A 23,206-nucleotide genomic window follows, 5' to 3' on the forward strand; every position below is an offset into this window, starting at 1 on the left:
TAGTGTTAGTTGGGAGTGTAGTAGTGTTAGTTGGGAGTGTAGTAGTGTTAGTTGTGGAGTGTAGTAGTGTTAGTTGTAGGTGTAGTAGTGTTATTTGGGAGTGTAGTAGTGTTAGTTGGGAGTGTAGTAGTGTTAGTTGGTAGTGTAGTAGTGTTAGTTGTAGGTGTAGTAGTGTTAGTTGTAGGTGTAGTAGTGTTAGTTGGGAGTTTAGTAGTGTTAGTTGTGAGTGTAGTAGTGTTAGTTGGGAGTTTAGTAGTGTTAGTTGTGGGTGTAGTAGTGTTAGTTGGGAGTTTAGTAGTGTTAGTTGTGGAGTGTAGTAGTGTTAGTGGGAGTGTAGTAGTGTTAGTTGGGAGTGTAGTAGTGTTAGTTGTGGGTGTAGTAGTATTAAATGTGGGTGTAGTAGTGTTAGTTGTGGTGTAGTAGTAGTGTTAGTTGGGAGTTTAGTAGTGTTAGTTGTGGGTTAGTTGTAAACAAACTGTCGGTACAGGGCTTCTTCTCCGTGTTTTATTAGTGTTACTACTTCCTGCAAGTGTTGTTCATGTTGTACAGTCTACAATAAACAATCACGTGATGTGGCGTGTGTGTGTACTGTGTACTGTGTACTGTGTACTGTGTACTGTGTACTGTGTACCAGTGTACCAGTGTACCAGTGTACCAGTGTACCAGTGTACCAGTGTACCAGTGTACCAGTGTACTGTGTACTGTGTACTGTGTACTGTGTACTGTGTACTGTGTACTGTGTACTGTGTACTGTGTACTGTGTACTGTGTACTGTGTACTGTGTACTGTGTACTGTGTACTGTGTAATGTGTAATGTGTACTGTGTACTGTGTACTGTGTACTGTGTACTGTGTACTGTGTAACAGTGTACTGTGTACTGTGTACTGTGTACACTGAACTTATATTATTATTAATATAACCGTCCTGAACAAACTTTCTCATGGTAAGATAATGGAGTAGGCCTCCACTAAATGTTTGGCTTCTGGTGTACTGTGTACTGTGTACTGTGTAAGAACCGACCGAAAATCCGGTCCGGTCCGGTATCCGGCCGTTTTTGATCCGGTCCGGTCCGGTTTTAATGCTGATTTTAGCCAGAACCGGATTTTAAATTCATTCCTATTTTTATCGAGTGAACTTATATTTTTTATAACTTTACTACTATTTTACTATCAAAATATCATCCCCTTAGCGATCCCGGCTGACTGTCGCCCTACAGCAGTTTAGACGAGACACTAAGTCTCAGCAGATTAATTTAGATACTCGCCTCGCGCAAAATGTTCACAAACGCCAGACAGTCTGAAGCCAAGTTGTGCAGAGGTTGGAGACTCCAAGTCTGAGCTCATTGTTGCTATATTTGTTGCACGTGCACGGCGCACAGGCGCCAGCTCGTCAGGGGGTGAAATCGAGTTTGATTTTGTTGTTCCTAAGTTTAACGACATGGTATAATATATATCTAGATACTATATTCGAAATTATCGTGCAGCAACTGTTTGAAATCCGGTATAATCCGGCGAGCCTTTAAATAAGAGCCCGAATCCGGTATCCGGTCCGGTCCGGTCCGGCATGCCGGATTTTTTATTGAGATCCGGTCCAGTCCGGTCCGGCAGCAAAAAAGCCGTTCCGGTCGGTTCCTAGTACTGTGTACTGTGTACTGTGTATCAGTGTACTGTCTCCTGTGTCCTGTGTACTGTGTACTGTGTACTGTGTACTGTGTACTGTGTACCAGTGTACCAGTGTACCAGTGTACCAGTGTACCAGTGTACTGTGTACTGTGTACTGTGTACCAGTGTACCAGTGTACCAGTGTACCAGTGTACTGTGTATTGTGTACTGTGTACTGTGTACTGTGTACTGTGTACTGTGTACTGTGTACTGTGTACTGTGTACTGTGTACTGTGTACTGTGTACTGTGTACTGTGTACTGTGTACTGTGTACTGTGTACTGTGTACTGTGTACTGTGTACTGTGTACTGTGTACTGTGTACTGTGTACTGTGTACTGTGTACTGTGTACTGTATTGTGCACTGAACTTATATTATTATTAATATAACAGTCCTGAACAAAATTTCTCATGGTAAGATAATGGAGTAGGCCTCCACTAAATGCGTGGCTTACTACTAGAGTACTAGTAAACCCAACACAACTTTTGGCCAACGTTAATTAAATTTGAACAAACTTTTCCATTTTTGGTACAGGCTAGTCCTAAACTATCTCACAGCTTAGCCCACCAGCTTCAGAGTCTGAGTACCTAATACAGTAACCATAGTAACCATAGTAACCATAGTAACCATAGTAACTGTTGCTATAACTCATTGATTAGAAAATTAGAACTAGCTAACTAGCCTGAAATAGAGCCTGAAGGAGCTATGTTATGGTTGCTTGGGTACAAGCTAAATGTCTTTCCAATAATAACGACACCCTGCAGAGTGCAGCTGTACCATAGCAACCCCTTCCAGGACAAGGAAAAACTCCTTCTGTACGACATGTTTCGGTGCATAACATCAGCACAGCTGCCAAGAAAATAATTACTATCTACCATTCTAAATTTGAAACTGTACGCCGCCAAGTTTACCTACAAAAATGACAGGCACCAGAAAAACGAGCTCTAATCTAGATTTCTAACACTCTTTTGTGGCATCTGTCATATTAATGAGTTTACTTTTTGTCTAGCCACGTTATCAGCTTATTAGATAGTCATTAGTAAAATAAGAGCATTTAGATCTCATTGCATGCTTCGCTGACTGCTGTAATCACTAATGCCTGCTGTAATTTAGCGATCACAGAGCGTTAAAGTGCAACTTTGATCCTGCTAAATTAGTTTGAAATAAGTCACCTGACGGTGGACTTTTAGGATTGATATTACATAGTTTAACTACTATTCACAGCGAAATTTTGACCAAATAATGAACCAGTTACGGTAATCCGAGTAAAATGTAGGGCTGTAGTCTGTACCTTGCGCAACTAAGGTACGTTAATATAATAGCTATATTTTTCTTAACCACTTTATGTAATACACTAATACAGTCATCACGAGGGTTACTAATAGGGCCTGTCGTGATATCATGGATCGCTTAGGTTCCACCAGTCCTCATAATTCTGCGGCCTCTATGTGTCGTCAATTAGTAACCGTTACTAATTAACACACTACCCCACCCCAAGGTAAGCGAGTGAGAGAGTCTGCTTGTTAAAGTAAATTATTTTGAAGTGTGCACTTTATAATATATTACAAAATAAAGGTCATAAAGAAAAGGTCTATGTTTAGATTTATACTGTTGAAATATTATTTAATAGATCTTACAATACAAAAACAGGCCTTATCAATTTTTAAAGGAATATATCATACTTTGGAAATGGGCGGGATATATTATAATATAATATATGATATTTTGTTTCAGTTCATTAAAGTGAGGGATAAAGAGTGGGCAGTGTTGTAATGGTTTCTACACGGTAAATATCAGGATGGGACAGTGTTGTAATGGTTTCTACACGGTATATACCAGGGTGGGACAGTGTTGTAATGGTTTCTACACGTATATACCAGGGTGGGACAGTGTTGTAATGGTTTCTACAAGGTAAATACCAGGGTGGGACAGTGTTGTAATGGTTTCTACACGGTATATACCAGGATGGGACAGTGTTGTAATGGTTTCTACACGGTATATACCAGGATGGGACAGTGTTGTAATGGTTTCTACACGGTATATACCAGGATGGGACAGTGTTGTAATGGTTTCTACACGGTATATACCAGGATGGGACAGTGTTGTAATGGTTTCTACACGGTATATACCAGGGTGGGACAGTGTTGTAATGGTTTCTACACGGTATATACCAGGGTGGGACAGTGTTGTAATGGTTTCTACACGGTATATACCAGGGTGGGACAGTGTTGTAATGGTTTCTACACGGTATATACCAGGATGGGACAGTGTTGTAATGGTTTCTACACGGTATATACCAGGGTGGGACAGTGTTGTAATGGTTTCTACACGGTATATATCAGGGTGGGACAGTGTTGTAATGGTTTCTACACGGTAAATATCAGGGTGGGACAGTGTTGTAATGGTTTCTACACGGTATATACCAGGGTGGGACAGTGTTGTAATGGCTTCTACACGGTATATATCAGGATGGGACAGTGTTGTAATGGTTTCTACAAGGTATATACCAGGGTGGGACAGTGTTGTAATGGTTTCTACACGGTAAATATCAGGGTGGGACAGTGTTGTAATGGTTTCTACAAGGTATATACCAGAGTGGGACAGTGTTGTAATGGTTTCTACACGGTAAATACCAGGGTGGGACAGTGTTGTAATGGTTTCTACAAGGTATATACCAGAGTGGGACAGTGTTGTAATGGTTTCTACACGGTAAATACCAGGGTGGGACAGTGTTGTAATGGTTTCTACACGGTATATACCAGGGTGGGACAGTGTTGTAATGGTTTCTACACGGTAAATACCAGGGTGGGACAGTGTTGTAATGGTTTCTACACGGTATATACCAGGGTGGGACAGTGTTGTAATGGTTTCTACACGGTATATACCAGGGTGGGACAGTGTTGTAATGGTTTCTACACGGTAAATATCAGGGTGGGACAGTGTTGTAATGGTTTCTACACGGTATATATCAGGATGGGACAGTGTTGTAATGGTTTCTACAAGGTATATACCAGGATGGGACAGTGTTGTAATGGTTTCTACACGGTAAATATCAGGGTGGGACAGTGTTGTAATGGTTTCTACACGGTATATACCAGGATGGGACAGTGTTGTAATGGTTTCTACAAGGTATATACCAGGGTGAGACAGTGTTGTAATGGTTTCTACACGGTATATACCAGGGTGGGACAGTGTTGTAATGGTTTCTACACGGTATATACCAGGATCAAGGATGCGACAGTGTTGTAATGGTTTCTACACGGTAAATATCAGGGTGGGACAGTGTTGTAATGGTTTCTACACGGTATATACCAGGGTGGGACAGTGTTGTAATGGTTTCTACACGGTATATATCAGGGTGGGACAGTGTTGTAATGGTTTCTACACGGTATATACCAGGGTGGGACAGTGTTGTAATGGTTTCTACACGGTATATACCAGGGTGGGACAGTGTTGTAATGGTTTCTACAAGGTAAATATCAGGGTGGGACAGTGTTGTAATGGTTTCTACAAGGTATATACCAGGGTGGGACAGTGTTGTAATGGTTTCTACACGGTAAATATCAGGGTGGGACAGTGTTGTAATGGTTTCTACAAGGTATATATCAGGGTGGGACAGTGTTGTAATGGTTTCTACACGGTATATACCAGGGTGGGACAGTGTTGTAATGGTTTATACACGGTAAATATCAGGGTGGGACAGTGTTGTAATGGTTTCTACAAGGTATATACCAGGGTGGGACAGTGTTGTAATGGTTTCTACAAGGTATATACCAGGGTGGGACAGTGTTGTAATGGTTTCTACACAGTATATACCAGGGTGGGACAGTGTTGTAATGGTTTCTACAAGGTATATACCAGGGTGGGACAGTGTTGTAATGGTTTCTACACAGTATATACCAGGGTGGGACAGTGTTGTAATGGTTTCTACACCTGTTCGTAAACACCCAAGTGTTGTTGGTTCTGAGCATGCAGTATATCAGCTCAGCGTGGACGCTGTTACTGGTTCTCTACAATGACCGGAACACGTATTATAGATCAACAAGCACAGCACATAGTGATTTATTGTATTGATTATGGTTTTATCTTTAGTAACCAAATTAGTGAGACCTATATTAATAGTAATGTACACATTCACACAGTAAATCTCCTAAGACTCAGCGTTTGAATTACCAGCAACCGTCCCATGGTAATTAACCGGGTGTTAACAACACAATCTATTGTTTATATCACCGAAGGTCGGCAGCACAGTGATTCGGGGCGATTTGACAGCATCTTGCTAAAGAAGTACATCACCATACTGGCAGTGTATGTAATATAGGCTTTTCTTTATTATTAACATACAAGATTGGGACATTTCAACATGTCTTTGTCGCACACTTATCACACGGATGGGAATGTTTGTTAAATGGTAGAAAGTAAGAATTACACAAGGTAATATATCTGTGTACAGGGATATGTAACTGGTTATATATCTACGTTATACCAGGTGGGACATGTTGAGCATCTTCTACATCGTATGAATGTATAGTAAGTGGTCTAAGACCTTATTTGATTTAATGGTTTTTACGTAAATTCAGGATGTTAAACGTTTCAAAATAGGTACTTTACAAATACCAGTCAATATCCACAGGTTATTATGGCAGTTGATTTATACCTATTTAATTGATAAAAAGTAATTAATACCTTTGGAACGTAGTCGTTTTTGGTTTCTAGTATGCAAAAAGTATATTTTACAGTTAAAGGATGGTAGTGGTGTGTAATTTGTACACGGTAATAGTCCTGCCACAAACCTTAATGGATTCTACCGCCGATTAATACTTACAGTTGCCATGATTGTATGTTCTAACACACACGATATAGTACTATCAGATTCGGTTGCAAGACAGGATATAAACGTTGTCTTTTAACCTAGAAATGAAGTTTAAGACAGGCTGGACTGCACGTTAAGGGTTCTATTCGGAATTTCTACTGGCAGCATCGTAATACTGTGTGATGGAAGTGTATCGTAAATGAATATGCTACAGCACCGTACAATTCTTCCTTTGTTACGGTAGTGTGTCGTTGTAAGCTATTTACACGTATGCACTCGTTGAGGTAACGTTAGTATGTTAGTAATGTGAGTACTCGTGACTCATAACTTGATGTTATACCGGGGTGTGGGTTGTAAGAATGGATGTGCGGATGAAGTAGAGCTTACCACACGCTATACCAGGGTACGCAGTTACGATCTTGATATAAGAAATGGTAAGATATCGCTGATAGATCAAGAATCACCTGGAGTGGGAAGTTTCTCGCAGAAATGGTGGTCTACAAAGTGAATATAACCTAGGATGTCACCCTACTTACTAAAGGTTTCTACACGGTATGATACGATCCCTGTTGGGACCAGGTTGTGCAATGGTTCCAGGTAATCAATACAGGATGGTAACCCACATGCATTGTAATCTACACAGTATATACCAGTGGGACAGTGTTGACTAAGGGTTCTAAACACCTGTTCCCAGTTAAAACACCCAAATTAGTGTTGAGTTACTGAGCATGCAGTTACAGCTCAGCGTGACGCTGTTACTGCTTCTCTAAATGACCGAGATATTATTAGATCCAACTATAGCACAGACACATAGTGGAATTTATTTGTATTGAGTTATGGTTTTATTCTTTAGTAACCAAATTTAAGTGAACCTATCATTAATAGTCAATTACACAATTACACATGTACTAAGCTCCTTTAACCAGCGTTTTAATTACCCAAGCAACCGTCACCATGGTGATAAATTAACACCAGGGTGTCAACAGCACCATCTGTTGTTATATATCAGCTCTAAGAGTCGAAGCAGCAGCAGCAGGATATCGGGCGCGATTTGACAGCATCTTGCTAAATTATGAAGTACATCAACATACTGCAGTGTATATAATTATAGTGCTTTCTCTTTATTATTACATTCCAATATTGTACAAATTTCAACATTTCTTTGTGCGCACCACATGCATCACACAGATGGAATGTTATGTGTAATTGTATGGTAGAAAGTAAAGAATTGACACAAAATGAGACATTATATTCTGTGTACAGAGGACATGACACTACATAATATAATCCTACTGTTACCATGGAGACATGTTAGCATCTCTACATCTGTTGATGGAATGTAGGTAGTAAGTGGTTCTTAAGACCTTACTTTATGATTTAGATTTATTTACTGATACATTCAGGATTTAAACTTTCAAAAAAGGTAACTTTAACAAAATACAGTCAATACTCCAGTCTCCACAGGTATATTATGGCCAGTCTGATTTATTACCATAATTTAATTGATAAAAAGTAAATTTAAGTACGCTTTAAACGTAGTCGTTTTTGCTTTCTAGTATGTCAAAAAGTATATTTTAAACTTAAAATTGGTTGGTAGTGGTGTAGTAATATGGTAAAAAACTGCAGTGACTGAGAATTGAAACGGCTGTCAGTCGTCAGATGGGAAATGCAAATTTGAGTTATCAAAATTACAAATTTAGTGTCTTCTTGACAGTTTTAGTGTCTACTCGAGTACTCGCAATTCGAATTAAGAAAAGACGAAACCTTGGGAGAAATTCACCACCCTGATTACATACTTTACAGTTCCAATGATTGTAGCTCTAACACAACACGATATCAAAGTACAATATAGATTTCCGAACTTGGCAAGCACAGATCATAAACGTAGTACTTTTAACCCAGAAATATAAAGTTTTAAGGAAAGCTGAGACTGCACGTTAAAAGAGCGTTCTATTCAGGAATATTATCTATCTGGCAAGCATTGTAGATTTGTGCTGCATGAAGTGTCCTGTAAAGAATTCACACTACAGCAACCGTACAATTCCTTCCTTTGTTACCGAGTAGTTTGTCGTTAAGATAACATTTCACTTTGCAGCTCGTTGAGTAACTCGTTAGTAACTCGTTAGTAACTCGTTAGTAACTCGTTAGTAACTCGTTGAGTAACTCGTGAACTCATACCGTTGATTGTTAGACGGGGTAGTTGGAGTTGTAAGAATGGATGAGCGGGATGAAGTAGAGCTTACCACAAGCCTAACAGGGCTACCCAGTATATACGATCTTGATAAAGGAAATGGTAAGATATTCGCCTTGATAGAATCAGGGAATCACACTGGAGTGGAGAAGTTTCTGGCAGAAAGGGGTCACAAAGTGAATATCACACCAAAGATAGGATGTTCTCCCATACACTACTCAAAGTTGAATCTTGCCAACTGTGAGAATGAAAATGACGATACTCCACTGATCATGGCAGCCAAGGTTGACTGCAAGATGGTCCAGATAGTTATCAAGTACGGAGGTAACCCCAACCATGCCAATAAGGATAGAGATACCCCACTCAGCATCGCAGCCAATAGAAGCGACAGAGAAACTATAGATGTACTTCTGTTAGCAGGGGGTAACCTCAGGGCTGCTGTGGTAAAGCTTACATCAGCATTAAGGTACATCTCTGAAAAACAGCTCAAAGAATCTACCAGAGCTGGCTTCAGTGTCAGGCCCTTGACTATTTTATTAGCAGATGATGTATATCTAAAGTGCAGAGATCCTATAAAAACAGCTTTCGATGTCTGTAAAGATATCGAGCACATAAAGGACGTAAGAGACGAGTTCAAAATTGAATTTGAGTTGCTGATGAGGGATTCAGATCTTTTTGCATACAAGTTTCTCAACCATTGTGATAAAATGTTTGAAGCGAGGGAGATATTAACGTCATCTCTAAACCTCCTTACAACTGCGATAGATCGAAGCAAGAAAAAATTTGTCTCTCACCCGTTCAGCCAGCAGATCATTAATGAACGTTGGTACGGTGAAACTGCTAACAGATTATTGTTCGGAAAGACTCTAATAACATTCAAGTACTTGACAAGCCCTCTAGTACTACCATTACTCTTTCTGAAGTTTCTCTTCATTGATATTTGCAGAGGTATTCCTTTCATGGACTCGTCTTTTGCTGATCTATTGAGGTTGTTGTTCGTCCCTTGTTTGTGCTTCACAACAGATGCAATAAACTACATAGGCTTCATGGCTGTGATGGTTAGTACTTGCCTTATTCCATTTGGAGCGGGAACATATAAGGTGACCGCTATAGAATACGTGCTTTACTACTGCGTATTCGCTAGGATTCTCATTGAGACTGACCTTCTCATTCAACAAACCTGGAAGCGATACTTTCGCAACTTCTGGAACTTTGTAGATTTATCCGTCATATTACTGTTAGTGGTGGCTGCAATTTATAAGGGCAGCATAAACTATATTATAAGCAGACAGCAAAACATTATCGAGGCAAGCAATTACAATTCCCGCGAGTTCAACATCACGTGGTATGCGGGCCAAGAAGATATCCTGATCAACCAGCATGACAATTCTATGAACGTGAACTTCATCTACGCTGTTGCCGAATTCATCTTGACAATTAGGCTGCTCAGTCTTCTAGAAATCCACAAATCACTTGGTACAATGTTGATTGCACTGAAGTATCTGGCTGCTGACGTCATAAAATTTGGTGTGATCCTTCTTACAATCATATTAGGAACATCTGTAGCTATTTTCTCCATGACCATTGCTCTGCAAGAATGGAATCAGGAATTGGAGACGATAGCGGTGCTTTATGACTGGCCAGAAGGCCTCCCAAAGAAGCTGCCTGACGTAACTGATGAAAGGAATAGGATAGAAATACCAGATGTATTTGCCACCTTCTCAGACACATTACGAAACATCTTGTGGGGGACGTTTGGACTTCTTGATGTCGTGGTAAGTCATATAATTTGTAGATTTTTTAGCTTTATACAAATCTGTATCACTTTGCCCGTTTCATATAGCGAGGGAAAATACATCTGTAGATTCAATAGATGAATATGATGACTATGATAAACAGGACAAGCGAAATCTGTGATCATTCTCTTTCAGAATCTGAAGATAGAGAAAGAACAACCTACCACAGACTTCATAAACATAATGATGATTCTGTACGTTCTTCTCTCATGTGTGCTTCTGCTAAACATGCTCATCGGTATTCTGAGCAGCACGTTTGACATGGTTAAACAGAACTGTGATATTGAGTGGAAATATGCACGAAGTACCCTGCTCAAGGTACATAATTTAGTTTTTCATTTAATTGTATTTTAGTTTTTCAACAATGCTAACCCGACCTACACAAGGGTAAAAAAACAGTTGCAGAATATTTAGTGTGCTGTAGTACCATTCCAAGCAGTCTAACCAACTATGTATCAGATATATTTTATGATTTATGAGGGATTGACAATTAAATTTTCAGGAGTACAGCAGGGCGCAACCTTTCCTCTTTCCATTCTTCCCTTTTCTTTTTCCCTTTATTATTTGGTTCCGCCGAAAGTTGAGACAGGAGCAGACTAAGAACCGTCAGAAAGATAGCAATCTTACAGAAGAGAATGAACGTGACAAGCTAATTGAGGCAGTCTGCGATAGGTTTATGTTTGGGAACTTAGTTGGTGGATCTGATGGTGATGGTGATATGGAGGATCAATCTTTTGAGACAAGAATGAAGTTTAGAAAGCAAAAATCTGTGTTGCTACAGATAGCACAAAAAGTAAAAAGCAAAAGTAAAGCACAAAAGTAAAAGGAAAGAAGTAGAATTTGAAAGAGAATAGAGTGAGTGATAATGGATATTGATTCGGACAGAGTAGTAGATTGTTATTAAATAAACTAATTACAACACTACAAATCTATTACATTTAAATTTGAGAATTATGTAATGTAACGCGATGGAAGTATTTTAAGCGGGCATATCCTGTCTAAACCCAGGATGCACGACATAAAGAATTTGTTTTAACTTGTTTGTATGAAAAGCATCAATAAACAATTTATATCTTTATATCTAGCGTGAGTTCAAGATAGGTAACAATTGAATAATACGGTCAGAAAGTCTAGTGTTATACACTAATTACAGGGTGTTCCACATAAAATATGACCTCGTTGAAAGAGAATAAACAATCTTTATGAAGGAGCATATAATGCATTATGTATATATTTTGTATATATAATTATGAATATTTTATATATATATTGTGATATAATTGAGTGAATCGTTGGTTAGTTTCTTATAATTTATTTATTTTGTTAGCTTCTTGAAAAGAGAGGGAATGTTTTATTGATTTAGCAAACAAATAATTTTATCAAAATTACAAACGTAGATGAGAATAATTAATACTATATTAATTAGCCTCTTAGACTAGAATCAGTAAAGACGCTTCAGTTATTCATGAATTGTGAAACTCAACATGAGATGGAGTTTCCAGAATTTTGATGATTTCTTGAATATAAATACCGAAATGATGATACCGAGTGTATCCTACTTTTGAAAGGTACGCACAGGTATTGCATAGAACAAAGCTTCAGACCTCCTTAAAAGCTTAAATTTTTAATGTACATTTCGGGAGTAAATTCAAATTAATCATTGGCTTCATGGAAGAAATTTATGAGATTCTAAACAGAGTTACCATCCGTTCAAGCTTTGAAAAATAAAGGCGTCAAGATCTTCAAGTAGATTTTTCTAACAATTATCCAGTTGTAACTTATTTCATGAGGATGAATTATTGAAAAGTCCCTCTGAAGCTTTCAAGATTACGGCAACTCCTATATTATATTCTAAACAGCAGATGTTGCAATAAAAATATACTGTAAGGTCATCTCAAAAATTCAAAAATTCAACAAAGTCAAGAAAATTGATATTTGTATTACTGTTTAAAAAGTAATATTCATATTTATCTTAAAATTTACGATCTTTATTCAGAGTATTGGTTATCATAACGCCACAATGAATAGAAATAATTCATTGTTGATGCAAGTTCGGTATTTCAATGTGATGTCTAATCTGTATTCTTCTCGTTACTTCGCACATTTTACTTTTCATTGATTTAAATCTGCAGCTGTCGGTAGATTTTAAGCCACCATCTGATTTTTGCGGTTGAAATAAGACTATGTGTGAACTGTGAAGAATGAAGCAGGAAGACAAGATGCACGACACACAGCTTGATGTTTCTATCGCTGCAAAACAAGAAAAAGAAACATCCAGAGAAATAGAAGGTCTGGAGGAACCAAGGGAAAACGGATCAAAGAGGACAGAAAGAGGCCTCAAAGTAGAAATATCAATTCCTGAAATCAAAATGGAGTGCTTGTCCCTCCACTCCAATTCAGACCTAGATTACAAGAAAAATGAAGATGAACCGACTGTGGCATCCAGGGACTTCAAGACAGTAGAAAAAGAACCACAAAGTAGTCCCAAGCTAGCAGGCATGCCCAGCATTCGTGACCTTGATAAAGGAAATGGTAAGATATTCGCCTTGATAGAATCAGGGAATCACACTGGAGTGGAGAAGTTTCTCGCAGAAAGGGGTCACAAAGTGAATATCACACCAAAGATAGGATGTTCTCCCATACACTACTCAAAGTTGAATCTCGCCAACTGTGAGAATGAAAAAGGAGATAGCCCACTAATCATGGCAGCTAAAATTGACTGCACCATGCTGGATATCATCCTAAGTTATGGAGGTAATCCAAATTATACCAATGTAGACAGAGACAGCCCATTAACCATAGCAGCCAATCGTTATGACAAGGAAACAATAAGTGCTCTACTGTTAGCAGGTGGTAACCTCGAGGCTGCGGTTGTAAAGTTAACTTCGTCTCTAAGGTACGTATCAGAAAAAGAGGTCCAGGATAACAGTGAAAGCGGCTTTAGTGTTAGGCCATTGACAATCTTGTTGTCTGATAACGTATACTTGAAGTGCAGGGACCCGATTAAAACAGCATTATGTGTCGATAAGAGCATCAAGAAGATTAAGAACGTCCGTGATGAGTTTACAGTTGAGTTTGAAATGTTGATGCAGGAAGCAGATGTTTTTGCGTACAAGTTCCTGGACCACTGTGATAAGATGGCTGAGGCAAAGGAAATCCTATCTCACCCAGTAAACTTATTGAGAATAGCCATAGATCAGGAGAAAAAACAGTTTGTGTCTCACCCATTTAGTCAACAGCTCATCAACGAGCGTTGGAATGGAGATTTAACCAACACCCTCATTCATGGAAAGACAGTGATATATCTGAAATATATCACAAGCCCGATAGTACTGCCATTGCTCTTTCTTAAGTTTCTCCTGTTTGAAATCCACAAGGGTATCCCAATCATGAAGTGCTCTTTCGCGGCCCTTCTGAGACTAACATTTACTCCTTACTTATGCTTTCTCACGGACACAATAAACTACTTGGCCTTTCTGGCAATAGTGGTGTGTGTTTGTGTGATTCAGACCGATTACCAAGTTGGACCGATGGAGACTGCCCTGTACAGCTGTGTCTTGTCCCGTATCTTCATTGAAGTAGATTTCCTGGTGCAGCAAGGGGCGAGAAGGTACTTCCGCGACTTTTGGAATATGGTGGATATCATGGTCATTCTTTTGCTGTCTGTTGCCTCATTCTATGAAGTAATGATCCACTTCAGAGTGGAGCATATTAACCGAAAGTACAGTAAGGAAATGGAGACAGAGCAGCCATTTGATTACAAAAAACTGGAAGAAAACGTGATGAAGGCACATCAGGATGCAATGAGAGTCAACTATATTCATTCGGTCACAGAATTTATCCTGACAATACGCATTCTTGGTCTGTTAGAAATCTCTAAATCACTTGGCACAATGCTGATAGCCCTGAAATACCTGATAATAGATGTTCTGAAATTTGGAATTCTTTTGCTGACAATCGTCTTCGGAACAGCCATAGCAATTTACTCCATGACAATAACCATCAATGAATGGAACGTCGAACTGGAAAGATCGTCAGAATTATTCGCTGATAACTACACTTTCACCCTGCTACCGTACAACAGGAGCCACCCTGAGGGTATAGTAAAGCCCCCAGGCGTATTCAAGACTTTTCCTGATACCATGAGGAATCTTTTGTGGTCTACATTCGGCCTGCTTAATGTTGAGGTAATAATCTTGTTTGCCTGCTCTGTTATTTTTAAATGACGCTTCATTTCATCATGAATCCTTTATTACTTTTTCAACTGTAATGACAATTTTCCATCGACATAATTCATTAAATTACGTCCGGTTTCATTAAACCAATCCACAGGAGCTGTCCTGTAAACACGAGAACTCAACAACAGACTTTATCAACGTGGTTCTCCTCCTTTACATCATCCTATCCTGTGTGTTGCTCCTTAACATGCTGATTGGTATTCTGGGAAGCACTTTTGATAGGATCAAGGATAATTGTGATGTTGAGTGGAAATATGCTCGGAGCCAATTACTCAAGGTAATTAATTAATTAATTATATAATTAATTAATTAATTATATAATTAATTAAAATAGTTATCAATTAAATAGTTATCAACAGTTATACATGGCGGGTCTATACTTTAGTTATACCCGATAATTTTCCATTTTCATCATATATATTATTTAGGACATCCATTCCATTTGCTGCAACTTTATTATTTCAGGAATACAGTAGAGCCCAACCTCTTCTTTTTCCTTTCTTTACCCTCTGCTTCCCATTCATCATCTGGTTCCGTAAACAGTTGAGAGAAGAAAGAAGGAGAGTTGTGGAGAAGGAAACTGGTTTAACGGAACAAACTGAACGTGATAAGCTCATCAGTACCGTCTGTCACAGGTTTTTTAATCACCATATTAATGTCACTGATTTGTTGAAAAGTTTGATTTGCCTCTTTGATAGAATTGCTTTTGACACTTCCTTTTCTTTCAATGTAGTTTAACATGCGGTCGTATACGATAAGATCGAGGAATGAAAATAAAACTTCTGTTTTTTCATTCTTCTTTTTATGTTTATATATTTGCCTTTTCATTTTCCTATTACAAACAACACTTAGGTTTACATTCGAGATTGAAGGCTCTAGGCAAATCTCAGCTGATACTGATAAATGTACAACATTCGAAGAAAGAGTACCAAAACAAAGGTCTGTGCTGAGAAAAGTTGCTGCCAGAATGAAGAAATAAAGAATATTATAGACAGAAACACGTACTTGTAACTTATAATAACTATGATAACTATGATAACTATGATAACTATGATAACTATGATAACTATGATAACTATGATAACTATGATAACTATGATAACTATGATAACTATGATAACTATGATAACTATGATAACTATGATAACTATGATAACTATGATAACTATGATAACTATCATAATTATGATAACAATGATAACAATGATCACAATGATCACAATGATCACAATGATCACAATGATAATAATGATTTTTAACTTCTTTCTGATTGTCAAGAATTAGCTTTAAAAATGTTTAAACTTTTCATGATTTGAACAAGATTGGTAGTTAGTATCTACAATGAGGTATATACGATCATTGATTATAATATTATAGCTTTCAATAATATTAGGTTTGGTGACAAAATGATAGTTATACGATTTAAATGTGTTTGTAAGGCGGGTTTTTTGATGCTGTCCAGTATTCTAATGAAAACCATAATTAATTATTACAATTTTCTTGATCAGTCCTTGTTTTCTTTGTTAGGCTCATGTTCCAATCTCAGATATGAGAGGTAAAGCTGCTATAATCTGCTACATCCAACTTGGTAAAGAGTAATTTACCGAAGCTTTGAGTTTGTCCACGTAACACATGTAACCACTAACCATGTAACATCAATAATTAATGTATAATTCATGATGTTGACCCGAGCTTATATTATGACTGTTTCAGTTGTAATAATTATTCATTATTCAAGTGTAGTTCACGTAGGTATGGGGTAAGATTATTGTAACCTAAACACGAACCCTTTAAAGAACTGGTACATTTCAGAAACGTGCTCTTGCATATATTATACTAATATTATAGAGGTATTACATACATTTTTAGCAAAATGTATTAACTAAATTTAGTATGTTATGTAACCGAACATGATTACACTGAACGCTTTAAAGTCAAAATACTTACGCAACAGCAAACGCAGAGATTGTCGTTCCAACAAATGCAAACATCAAGATAGATCCAATATTCCGGAAGAAATGTTTCTGAAAATATGTAAAATATGTAAAATATGTAAAATATGTAAGTAAACAAATTGTGCTTTACAACGGCCTGAGAACCTATCTCAGCGATGATACACAGTATTTACTTAAAATCCACGCTGATTTAGGTTCTCAGGCTGCTAACAGCCATACCGGTGTGCAATGGCTGTTAACGAGTTTAACCTCACTGTGCATCTCACCACGTCATGCTCTATAATGTAATTTTACTGTATGGTAAACTTAACCGGAACTTGAACCGAAATCTTAAGTTGAGATCTTATAGTTTTGGTTTATATTGTAACACTTTCAATGACAAAATAAATATTAAAACTCTTATCTTGCATGTTCTCCATGTTATGAAATTACAAAGTACAAATTATCGAGATTTTTTTCTACAGTATTTGTGTTTCAAAAATTTAAAACGTCGTCCTTCCTAACCCCACTTCCTGACGATTAGGCTTTATTTGGTAACTTGGTTCAAAGGTTGCAACATTTCGCGAAAATAAAATTCCACGGAACCAACAAAAATGATGAATATGCAACGATACCTAGATAGTAGATACTAATAAAAATATTGCTCAGGTAAAATTTTGTAGGTACAGTGCAGTTATTCCATATATAATAATCTTGCCATTTGATTCGTTTATCACAAATTCGTCAAGTAAAAACTATAAAATTGAAAGGCGTAAAATACTTTAAAGCATAAATTATTAACAGTTCAAAAGTTCAGACCTTTTTAGAGCTAAAAACTCGGGACAAATTTATAAAATATGGTAAAGAAGTTCGATAGTAACTGTTTTAAGACAATACAAACCGATGTTAGAGCTTGGTGTGAAGAAATCCTGACCTTCTTTTACACCATTGGAGACAAGGAAACAGCCCGGGGAGTAGAGGGCACCATTGGTTTTGGTAGGTTGCATATTTTAGAAATAAAATACAAAAAAGACAATACGAACCTTTTTGAGATCATATCCCGCAAAGAAGATGATAGGTGGCAGCAAGATATAGAAGAAGATCTCCGGATCAAATTGTAACTGAAAAATAGTGTTTTAGTGTTTACTAGGATATTATTATCGTCTTATTTCTTCAAATAAATTCAATCGTATTTTGAGGTGATCCAAAAGTCCGGCCACGATTTACTTTTTAAAAACCGTACAAGATAATTCATAATTCATGCAGTAACAAGTTTTTTGAGGTATGTATGACGTATGTGCAGTCACTAGTCATTAGATAAGAACATAACATTACTACTATAATGTTTAAGTATCTAAGTAAATATCTCTACTGAGAAGTGAGTATGCAAATGTAGAATGTAAATAATAAACTACTAAGCTATAGATTTCAAATCACTCTCCTTCATCTAATCATAAGATGGTACATGACAATGTCGACTGCAGTACTTAAGCAGTACAGTAATTATACCATTAACAATGAACAGCGGCCAAATTTTGGGTACTGCGAGGGCTCATATTATAATTTAGTAAGCTCGTTTGTTCGAGGATATCGCCATTACCTCACCAATTAAGATGTCCTATCATTAGGTCCGATTTTCACCATGGTAAGGCGGAAAAGGTACAGGAGACCACTTATTCCACGATGGCATCTAATATACAATGCAATTAACTGTTAATCAGATAGTTAGAGATGGTTAATTAATCGAAGGGGAAGACCGCATCTCACATATATATTGACATTCTTCGGAAGGACACGGGGCTTGACGACAGCATGGAGATTAACAAACTCATGCTCGACAGATTTGGAAGAAAACTATCTCTGTTCGGACGTTGAAGCCGCCCTAAGTCGAGTAAGTCGAGATGGTTAATTACGAGAGCTGTTTATCAGTTGGTATAAGGTCTACTGTTTAACTATAAGCCATAACACTTAGCTATCACCACTTTAAAAGTTAGATTAAGTCTGTAGTACGCTACACACTTTCTTATCAGACCTTATTTGAACGGATATTAATTGGACGCTGGAGGCTCTATAGCGTTCAAATAACGTCCGATAAGGTAAACACACTCTGCTTACCGCTTCTGATAACTTGTTGATCACAACCAGTGCTGTTTCATTGTTCATCAGAGTGTCCGAGTAAGCGTACAATCTCTTTAATTTTGACGAACCGTTCGTAAACTCTGAAAAGGTAAGGAGTGAGTTTGATTGCTTTATTACAACACTGGGCCAGATATGCCTGTAAGTTGTAATTGTATACTCTTAAATGTTTAGCTGGATGAAAGGACATGGATGAACTACTTTATTGTTCTTAATAACGAGTCCAACGTTCAACACATCTACATTCTACAACACTTAATAAAGTTAGGTTGTGATCTAGAGCGCCGCTCTAGAGACTTGCAACCTAGACTCCCGGATCCACTCCAGTGTTTCCAGTACACAACAAAGCAGCACTATAATATGTATGTGTGTACTCAGTACACACATTTTTATTTTGTATTAATTGAATATTTTACACAACAAGTCCAAATTTCTCCAAATTTCCTTATCTTGAAAGATAGGAATGTTGCCTAACGGTCTCGAGTTTCAACAGAGTAACATGACGCTCTACATTCTTCTTCTTCTCAATTCTATTGTACTTACAGCATAATGCATATATCTATATTATATTGGCCATGGGCGTGTGTGTGTACTGTGTGGGTAATGTGTGTTCCATTGTTTTAAATACCTTTTTGTGTACATGTTGACAATGCGTGCCACACTACACACTAGAGTGGTTCATTTTACCAAAAGTTGTTCAAATAATTAGAAATCATATCTTATTAGTTGCTCTATAGGGTCAGGAACGACCAAACAAAATTTTTTGACTCTAGTGTTCCGGATATGGTCCGCACATGCCACGCCCATTTTTATAGCGTTTCTTATACAGGTAAAATAGGGAAAATCGCATTTTTTAACATGAAAGCGTCATTTCTGTGCTTTGAGACTTTCTACTCTAATATAAATGTGATGATGGCATTTCGTTTAAACATATTTTCAAAACTCTGTGACCACGCCCTGGCCGTGGAGCACGCCCCTATTTCTTATACACATAAAAACACGAAAATCGCAGATTTTTAAATGATTGGATTGATTTAGAGCTTTGAGACTTTCTACTCGAATATAAATGTGACCCAAGCATTTCGTTTGAACATGGTTTAAAATTCCTGTGACCACGCCCTATGTGCCACACCCATATTTTTTTAACAAATTTGTACATTAATTTTATTGTTAAAAGTTATGAAAATTAACTACACACTGTGTAGTGTGGCACGCATTGTCAACATGTACACAAAAAGGTATTTAAAACAATGGAACACACATTACCCACACAGTACACACACACGCCCATGGCCAATATAATATAGATATATGCATTATGCTGTAAGTACAATAGAATTGAGAAGAAGAAGAATGTAGAGCGTCATGTTACTCTGTTGAAACTCGAGACCGTTAGGCAACATTCCTATCTTTCAAGATAAGGAAATTTGGAGAAATTTGGACTTGTTGTGTAAAATATTCAATTAATACAAAATAAAAATGTCTGTATAAATAATATTACATCTAGAAAGGACATTGGTTATGCAATTATGATACCATAAACCAGAGAAGATCTTCGTTATACCCATATTATGAGGATAAAGATGAAAATCTTGTCAGTTGATTTAAAATAATTTCTTTGTATCAATAAGCAGCTCCTCTGAAGTGATAAAGTCTATACACAGTTGTAGTGTACTATGTACTATGTACTATGTACTATGTACTATGTACTATGTACTATGTACTATGTACTATGTACTATGTACTATGAACATTGTACAATGATACAACGTCAATATTCACGTGCACATTATAAATTTATACAGTTCCATCGATGCGCGTGTGCTAACGTGCACGTGCCAGTGGCACAACGTTGCCTGTTGGCGCCCCCCCCCCCCTCCTCCCGCTGAAAAAGCACCCCCCTGTTGGCGCGCCCCTCCCCTTTTGACGCCCCTCCCTAAAATTGAACAAATTAGATGATTTTAGAGGATACGCCAGTAAAATCCCAGTTTTGCTAGTACGGTAGTTAATTTTTTTTAATTGTCCCCCTCCTAAGTCAGTAAGTCCTAAGAGGGCCCCCCAGGAGGAAACGATGTAAGGGTCGATATATTTTAATGTTACCATGGGTGGCAAGTCCCCATTCATCGTAGTCCGATAGTTTCACTGCATCCTTAATCCTAATATTAACATTTTAGTACTTTTTTTTAATAAATAATATTTTAGTCCTTCAGTAGCGTTATGTGTAATGTGTAGTTACCTGTTGTGATGTAGTAGGGTAAGGTCTCCTCTGAGAAGTTGTAGGTAACTTTGTCACATGTTCCGATCCTGGGACTTCTTACCTCGCTGATAGACACTCCCACCAACTTTATTATCAGTCCCGCGACAACACCTGATAAATTGTATCATAATATCGTTTTATTAATATTATTATTATCAGCCTTCCATTACCCAAGCACCAATGAAGTTCCTAGGAATGTACATGTATGTAGATCTTGAGGTGAAGGAAATTCGGTCCATGATTAAGAAGAAGTTAGAGGACCTTTTAGAAACTACATCTAATGATGAAATCACCGGTCCAATGAAGGCGTGGGTGTATAAACACCTCATCATTAGTAAGATGTCATGGGGGTTTACTGTTTATAACCTACCCATCACATTTGTGAGAGAGCTTGAGGCACTGTGTAACAGATACCTTAAGAAGTGGCTAGGGATTGCGCATCCTTGCACCACCACCGTCCTCTACAGGAGTAGAGACCAGAAAGGATTGCAGCTGAAAAACATCTGCACTGAGTACAAAGTCATCCAACTTATTAAGGGACACCAACTTTGTAACTCTAGTGACCCCTACATAAAAAAAGTGTACTCTAACCATAAGGCTATTGCAGACACACAGAAGATGTGGTCTTATCCCAAAGAGCTGAAAGACCGTCAGCGCCAACTTTACTTCCAAGAGTTAGTTGGAAAACCTGCAGTTGGTACAACTGGCCTCGGTTATGGGACAAGATATGAGGACACATCAGAGAGGAAACTGCTAACCAACATGGTGAGGACCTTTGATGAAGAGACACTTATTTGTTCACTTTTTGACAAAAAGCGGCAAAACCTCTTTCTCACATGGGAAAATACAATGACATTCGACACCACGTGGAATAACCTGATCTATCAACTTAGTCCGGAACTGTTAAACTTTCATGTCAATGCTATCCATGACACTGCGTCAACACCTAGCAACCTAAAGCTTTGGAATAAAGCCGTTTCAGGAAACTGTAAACTCTGCAGCAAACAAGGGACACTTAATCATATCCTCACGTTCTGCAAGGTTGCACTAAGACAGGGACGTTTCAACTGGCGCCATGATCAGGTCCTACGTGAAATCATGAAAACTGTTTCATCACAGATTGACGAGTTTAATTCCGACATCGCCAAGGAATCGAAGAGGGCACCGTCGGTCTTTCACAAGGCAGGCAATAAGCGCGAGAAGGTTACCTTAGCTGACCCAACTCATCATAAGACCCAAAGATATTTCTTTTCAGATGCCAACGACTGGAAGATAATATTTGATGAGGATGAGAGACAGAGGAACTTCCCGCAGCACATTGCAGCTACACCACTAAGACCTGATGTAGTGATCTATTCAGATAAAGCAAAGAAGGTTTATATAATGGAGCTGACTTGTGGAAATGAGCAGAACTTTGCTGATCAAGAGAAGCGAAAGATGAAGAGATATCAGCAGCTGACAGAAGAGATAGAAGCCAACGGATGGGCTTGCAAGCTCCAGACAGTAGAAGTGGGAGCTCGAGGCATTTACAACTATAGCCTCCCAACATTTATGAACCACCTGAACGTAAAGAACAAAGAGAAGAAGAAGGCCTGCCTGAAGATCGCTGAGATCAGCCTGAGGGCATCGTATACCATCTATTTGTCCAGAAACACTACCATATGGACAGATGATTGGGAGTTAGTCAAGAGACCAGTAATAGCATAGTAGGAGCGTAGAATGTTTGGGCCCAGAAAAACATGTTTAATACCGCTATGAACCCGTCATAAGCCGGGGACTACTATGAAAATGATGATGCTGTGTTGTTGAAAGACCTTCGACCAATCAAAGATGTACTTCATCACGCCAAGCAGTTATGCTTGTAGGTGAATATACACTTATAGAGTACAACAACTTTATAACACTCCCATATTGAGAAAAGTATCATTAATTTGTCTTTAAAAGTTGTCATCAAGTTGTCATAATGTTATCATAAAGTTATCATAACGCTATCATAAAGTTATCATAAAATTATCATAAAGTTATCATAAAGTTTTCATAAAGTTATCACAAAGTTATCGCACGATTACTATAAATTCACTACACGTTTGGCTTATAACACAACCGCCCAGTTACCCACCATAAACCAACGAGATAGCAGGAAGTGTGATGAACCTAACATGACATCTCTTAACCACATAC

The 23,206-nt window shown here is 38.0% G+C and overlaps 3 protein-coding genes across 7 annotated transcripts in view; 2 read left to right on the top strand and 1 right to left on the bottom strand.

The window, feature by feature from the left end:
* The window catches only part of LOC134825338 (sodium/hydrogen exchanger 6-like), a 168,436-nt gene that overhangs the window by 52,611 nt on the left and 92,619 nt on the right, over nt 1–23,206 (bottom strand). For all 5 annotated transcript variants that reach the window (XM_063837517.1, XM_063837519.1, XM_063837516.1 and 2 more), the window contains 4 exons: nt 21,005–21,136; nt 18,748–18,851; nt 17,676–17,753; nt 16,646–16,722 (listed from right to left, as the gene is read on the bottom strand). In XM_063837517.1, the coding sequence (XP_063693587.1) occupies nt 16,646–16,722; nt 17,676–17,753; nt 18,748–18,851; nt 21,005–21,136 (391 nt within the window). The remainder of the gene's footprint in view (nt 1–16,645; nt 16,723–17,675; nt 17,754–18,747; nt 18,852–21,004; nt 21,137–23,206) is intronic.
* Nucleotides 8,439–11,659, top strand: LOC134825337 (short transient receptor potential channel 4-like). The gene is made up of 3 exons (XM_063837515.1): nt 8,439–10,439; nt 10,596–10,778; nt 10,963–11,659. The coding sequence occupies exons 1-3, from the start codon at nt 8,688–8,690 to the stop codon at nt 11,281–11,283; spliced, it is 2,256 nt and encodes a 751-aa protein (XP_063693585.1). The 5' UTR covers nt 8,439–8,687; the 3' UTR covers nt 11,284–11,659.
* LOC134825362 (short transient receptor potential channel 5-like) lies at nt 12,662–15,677 on the top strand. The gene is made up of 4 exons (XM_063837539.1): nt 12,662–14,647; nt 14,793–14,975; nt 15,164–15,333; nt 15,551–15,677. The coding sequence occupies exons 1-4, from the start codon at nt 12,662–12,664 to the stop codon at nt 15,675–15,677; spliced, it is 2,466 nt and encodes an 821-aa protein (XP_063693609.1).

The sequence above is a fragment of the Bolinopsis microptera genome, chromosome 13 (genome assembly GCF_026151205.1).
Source record: "Bolinopsis microptera isolate Bmic1 chromosome 13, MBARI_Bmic_1.0, whole genome shotgun sequence".
Taxonomy (NCBI): Eukaryota; Metazoa; Ctenophora; class Tentaculata; order Lobata; family Bolinopsidae; genus Bolinopsis; species Bolinopsis microptera.

Excerpts from the sequence above, each read along its gene's own strand:
- LOC134825362 (XM_063837539.1), top strand. The coding sequence starts at position 12,662 with ATGAAGCAGGAAGACAAGATGCACGACACACAGCTTGATGTTTCTATC. Across the intron at positions 14,648-14,792 it reads TCGGCCTGCTTAATGTTGAG|GAGCTGTCCTGTAAACACGA; the intron begins GTAATAATCTTG and ends ACCAATCCACAG. Across the intron at positions 15,334-15,550 it reads ATCAGTACCGTCTGTCACAG|GTTTACATTCGAGATTGAAG; the intron begins GTTTTTTAATCA and ends AACAACACTTAG.
- LOC134825337 (XM_063837515.1), top strand. The coding sequence starts at position 8,688 with ATGGATGAGCGGGATGAAGTAGAGCTTACCACAAGCCTAACAGGGCTA. Across the intron at positions 10,440-10,595 it reads TTGGACTTCTTGATGTCGTG|AATCTGAAGATAGAGAAAGA; the intron begins GTAAGTCATATA and ends ATTCTCTTTCAG. Across the intron at positions 10,779-10,962 it reads CACGAAGTACCCTGCTCAAG|GAGTACAGCAGGGCGCAACC; the intron begins GTACATAATTTA and ends TTAAATTTTCAG.